The sequence below is a fragment of the Trypanosoma grayi genome (genome assembly GCF_000691245.1).
Source record: "Trypanosoma grayi strain ANR4 Tgr_343_V1, whole genome shotgun sequence".
In the NCBI taxonomy this organism is placed as follows: Eukaryota; Euglenozoa; class Kinetoplastea; order Trypanosomatida; family Trypanosomatidae; genus Trypanosoma; species Trypanosoma grayi.
Window position 1 is genome coordinate 11,962 of NW_008825962.1, and position 5,105 is coordinate 17,066.

General features: G+C 57.2%; 3 protein-coding genes across 3 annotated transcripts; all 3 read right to left on the reverse strand.

Moving 5' to 3' along the window:
- Positions 1–120: 120 nt before the first annotated feature.
- Positions 121–2,193, reverse strand: DQ04_03431010 (hypothetical protein; the record flags this gene model as incomplete). Its single annotated transcript, XM_009312822.1, has 1 exon — positions 121–2,193. One exon carries the CDS (start codon positions 2,191–2,193, stop codon positions 121–123), a length of 2,073 nt encoding a protein of 690 aa, XP_009311097.1.
- A 268-nt stretch (positions 2,194–2,461) lies between these two features.
- On the reverse strand, positions 2,462–4,186 carry DQ04_03431020 (putative protein kinase; the record flags this gene model as incomplete). Its single annotated transcript, XM_009312823.1, has 1 exon — positions 2,462–4,186. The coding sequence occupies one exon, from the start codon at positions 4,184–4,186 to the stop codon at positions 2,462–2,464; it is 1,725 nt and encodes a 574-aa protein (XP_009311098.1).
- Positions 4,187–4,722: 536 nt separating this feature from the next.
- DQ04_03431030 (hypothetical protein) lies at positions 4,723–4,980 on the reverse strand (the record flags this gene model as incomplete). The annotated part of the gene is made up of 1 exon (XM_009312824.1): positions 4,723–4,980. One exon carries the CDS (start codon positions 4,978–4,980, stop codon positions 4,723–4,725), a length of 258 nt encoding a protein of 85 aa, XP_009311099.1.
- Positions 4,981–5,105: the final 125 nt, after the last annotated feature.

Below are 5,105 nucleotides of genomic sequence, written 5' to 3' on the forward strand. Positions count from 1 at the left end.
GGGGGGGGGGGGAAAGAGAGATGTATCAGGCCCACACCGCTCCAGTACACCATGAGAAAAACAGGATAACCAGGGGAGTGGCAAAGAGCAATCGGCAGCAAACAGCGCCCCTTAAGGACGCTACACGGTGTATGATCGCCCACACCATGACGGGGCACCCCTATGTGATCGCCAGAGTACGGAAGGCGTGGGAATCAATTCCGTTGCATGATGGAGCCATCCGCTGCGTTTCTCATTCACCTTGTCACAGCCCCCTACGTCACTGGACACACGTGCGCTGCTACTTTCTGTTGGGTCAAGGTAGCGCTGTGTTTTCGGTGGCTGAGTTGCAGACGATGTCTCCACGCCACGTGAGGCGCAGAGAGACTGATGCTGCCTCTCAAGGATGGCTGCCTTACTCTGCCGGGCGGTCTCTGCCTGCTTCGCCGCGATCTGCGAAGCGCGGTGAAGGGCCCGCTGCTTGCTCTCCAGCCAACGCCTTTGCAGCTGTTGCTGCTGCAGAATGGCCTCATCACGAGAGACGAGCGGCGCGTTGCTTGCTCTGTTTATCACTGTGATTGGAACAACAGGAGCAGCAGCGTCGCCGTTTTCATACGGGGCATCGTTGAGGGAATTCTGTAACTCCCGTGTTTTCACTTCCAGGCGTTGCGAGCGTCGCTGCTCCACCTCCCACAGGTGTGAGAGCTCTGCCTCCCGCCGCTGCTTCTGTCCCAGGGCGGCCACCTCTTCCTCTTTGGTGGCCCTCCACTCGGCGACCTTCGCCTTAATGGCCACCTGCCGCTTCTGTCTGCTGTGTTCCTGCTTCTGCTGCTCAGCTGCGTTGCGCTGCTCCTTCTGACGGTGGTGCCACAAGGCAAGCTCTGCGGCCTCCGCCTCATCCGCCTGGCGCTGCTGCTGATACGCCTCGACAGCCACACGTCGTTCATAGAGAAGCTCCTGATAGCGTAGAAAAAGCCGCACGTGCTCTTCAATCTCGGGCAGTGTCTTTTCGTCCGCGAAACACGTGATTGCTACGTGGAGAAGTTCAGCGTGAGGGAAGGCATGCGATGTGGCGCAGCCCACGGCGTTTGGTTTCACTTGCACCCGCTGAAGCTGCAACACGAGGCGCAAGAAACGTTGATGGTCTTGCTCACTCCATCCGAGCGTGGCACCACCGTGCTTGGAAACGAAGTCGTGGTACCGCTCCACCGCCCCGTGATGCGAAGACACCAGTGTTTGGAGTACTGTTGTTGTTGTTGTTTCCGCTGCTGTTGCTTTCTTCGCCAAACCCCTTGACATAGGGCCGACCGCCGTTCCGTATCCAGCAGGCGGCTCCGTTAAAGCCACGGCAGGATACTTCTGCTGCAGCCCGAGCCGTAGTGGCACCCACTTATCTGCAGCCGTCTGTGTCTCCTGTGTCGTCTGTGCGACGTGTGTTGTTGTGTGACTCTTGAAAGAGTGCAAAGAGTTACGATGACGTGGCGGCGACAGCACCGTCACCTGTGCCTCCCGTCCGCCCTCCGCATCTGTGTCTATACGACTGAGCAGGTACCGGCACTCCTCCGGGGCGCTGGCAAGCGCGGCCTCTTCCGCCGCAAGCTTCGTCAGTGCGCTTTGTGTCTTCCAGTGCATATTACGCAGCACGTTTGCCGCCGTCACTTCAGGCCGTTCGACACCACCCAGCAGTGGTGCGGCACCGCCCTCGCATGGGTGTGTCTCCTTCACAACGGCACTCGGCACTCCACCCTGAGCGGCCACTACCTGCTCACAGCAGAAATTCGCCGTGCGCACCTGCTGCTGCCAGTGGAGGAGGAGGTCCTCACGGGAACGACGAAGTTCCTCCTGCTCGCGGACGATTAGCCACATGGCCGGGCCACCGTAATTCGCTGGCGGCTCACACACAATGGAGCAGGGATCGCTGGCGCTGCCTCTGCTATCGCACTCCACCAGACAACCATAGCGCTGTGTTATTGCGTTAAGTTCCTCTTCCACGCGACGCTGACGCTCGCGCAGGACCTCTTGTTCGTGCAGCCATCGTTGCTCCAGTGTTTCAAGCGAGGAAGCATCAGGCACAGAGTGTGCTGCACCCCTTGTCTTGAGACTGTTCTGACGGCCTCTGCTATCGCTTCTACTTTTTCTCCACCCGTTGCCTTTATTTGGCTGAGGCGCCGAATGGACGGCTCCGCCGTCGTCGTCGTATGATGAATAAGTCATCCCACGCTACAGGGAAATGAACGAGGTAGGAAAAAGGGTGGACGGGTCATTCTGTCGGGGCAAGGGTGAGGCCAATTACGCAGGCATCGCCACGAGAGAAAAGAATATATATATATATATATATAGCGGTGCATTAAATGCAACGACACACCACAATACTCATGAAAGCCACACCCACTCGCCCTTTCCAATCACCACTCGGTTCTCATACTGTTTGTTAAATACGCAAATCGCGGCACATTGAGGAGCTTCAGTGTGCACCACTCCCCTAAGTCACCAACAGAGTTGTCATGATATCAGTGAGCCTCTCGGTTACTACTGCTGCGTTGGGGCGTCTTGCAGGGTCATATGAAAGAAGGACAGCCGTCAGTTGCGCGAATGCGGTCGAATATCCTCTTTTAGATACGTTTAGCTTCACACAGTCAGCCAGACGCATTTTCGATAACCTCTGATAACTCAATTCGTAATCACCAGAAGCTGTTTCACTGCCCCCGTATGCACCGACAGCCCGCAGTGCATCACTAAAAGGATCGAAATCTGTGGCCCCCATAGCCGATGTTGTTGTTATTGGTGTTTTTGTTATCGGTGTTGTTGTTATTGGTGTTGTTGTTTTCACCGCAACTGCTTCTACTGTTTCTGGTGAGGTTGTCGCTGTTGTACTGTTCTCGTACGTTTCCCACACGCAAGCGTTGAGGAGATCGTTGTCGCCGGTGTTTGGATTCATCATCATTGGGAAGTCGGGAAGAATGGACAGCACGTACATGACGAGGCCGAGCGCCCACATGTCAGAGGCGGGCATGATCTCTTGCTTGTGCAACGCCTCTGGGGCCATCCACGCGGTTGTGCCAAGGTCCACGTGGACGGAGCTCTTGTGGTAGCTTAACTCCGTGCAAGTGTCGAGGTCTGTAAGCACCACCTGTTGACCCTTGTTGAAGAACAGAACGTTCTCTACCTTGATGTCGCCGTGAACGATGGGAGGGTTGCGTTCGTGCAGGAACCCCAGCGCAGACGCTATTTGGAGGGCGATGGAGCAGATGTAACTCTCATCGAAGCGGTTCCCTGTGAATCGCCTGATGGCATCGGCGAGGTCACCCTCGCTGTAGAACGGCATGACGATTTCCGTTGTTCTGCCGTCCGGCAGCAGACGCGCCGTCAGGTACTCCACGAGGTGCGCGTGCCGCAGCGACATGCAGTGCACTGCACGGTGGTAGAAGCCCCGCGCCACCTCCTCGCTCTCACAGCGCATGCTCTTGAGTGCGTACTGCTGCCCCGCCTCCTCGGGGCCGGCTTCGCAGAGCACCACCTCTCCCTGCGCGCCGCTGCCGATGACGCGCACGCGGCGCAGCTGCTGAAGCAGGCCGGTGTCGCCGCACGCGGTGCCCCACGTATGGTGGCCTGTGAATGTGCCCACGCTGCATCCTCTGCCCTTCAGGTGCATCGCGAGGTGCTGAATGACCTCCTGTCGTGGTACGACATGCGCACAGTGGAAGCAGCGCAGCGCCCGCATGCACTTCACCGACGCGATGGCGGAGAGAGGCACGCGACTGGCAAAAAGTTCACCCCGTTCATGCCAAATCAGTTCAGTGTCATCGTCGGAGTACCCCAGCAGCGTGCCATGTGCGCTGAGGCATTTGAGGGCGGCCGCGCTCAGCGACTTCGCCGGTGTTGGCGGGTGGAAAACGATGTGCAGAAAGAGCGGGCGCCTCTCTCCGATAATCGGCGCGGGCTTCTCGTGCCGCCGAAAGTAGACGAGGCGGCGCCCACTCTGCGCGTCGATGGGCTCAGCATCCGGCAGCGGTAGGCCCATGCAGGAGAGTGGGTCGCTGCAGCTGTTGTCGTTGGTGTCAGCGTTGTTGACGTGACCGTTGTCTGTGGGTATGTCTGTATCACCAGAAACCTGATGCAAAACTTTGTAAGCGTATCTGATAAGTGCTCTGGCGCCAAGAGCTTCGAGCGGCAGCGCCACATCCGACAAAGAATTGGACTCAGACATCCTCGCTTACCACGTATCCCTTCACCCTTTTTTTTTTTTGCTTGGTTTGAATTGTTCGTCCACGGCCACTACGACCACTATTACTACTGCTGCTGCTGCTGTTCCTGTCACCCGCCCCTCAAGAACCTCTCCTTCACCTACACTGTGATATGTTTCCTTCTTCCTTCCCCCTCCCCCTTGTCGTGTGCAACCACAGCCACGCACTCACACACAAAGACACTCCCTCTCTACTCCTACCTTCCACACCTCTGTCACATTGTCGAGAGAAGAGAAACGCAAGCAACAGTCCCCGCTCCCAGCTCGCCGGCAGAAAAAAAACAACCAAAGACACTCACAGAGGCTACGAGGGAAATATAGGTATATATATGTGCGTATATCATTAAACGGACGGAAACACAAAACAAAAAAAAAACATTAACAGGAGTGAAAGGTGGCACATTTAGTTGTGCCCACGTCAATAACCTCAACAATTAAGTCGCGAGAACAGAGAAAGCGAACATGCTGCTGTGACTAAGTGTTTGTGGTGGTGCTTGACGTTATTCGTCGCCGTAGAGGTCCTCCTTCGTTAGGGTGTAGTACTTCTTCCGCTTGGTGTTGCGGGGCACCTTCTTTACCTTCGTCTTCCCTGTCGCTGCCGCCGTCTTCCCTCCTTTGCGCCGCGCCGTCCGCGTGTTGTTGTCGTTGCTGTTACTCTCGTCCTCGTCTTCTCCCTCGTCTTCGTCTGCTGTCATCCGCCTCTTCTTCTTCTGCTCGCGAAGCTGCTTCCGCTTCTCCTGCTGGCGCAGCACTCGCATGTTGCGCCGCTCCTCGATGACAGCGTGGCGCGTCTCATCAACGTCGGCAACCTCGCGCTCAATGCGGCGGCGCACCGCGCCGCGCGAGAGCTCCGTGGTCGCCGCGGGGTCGGCCGCCTGTCGCA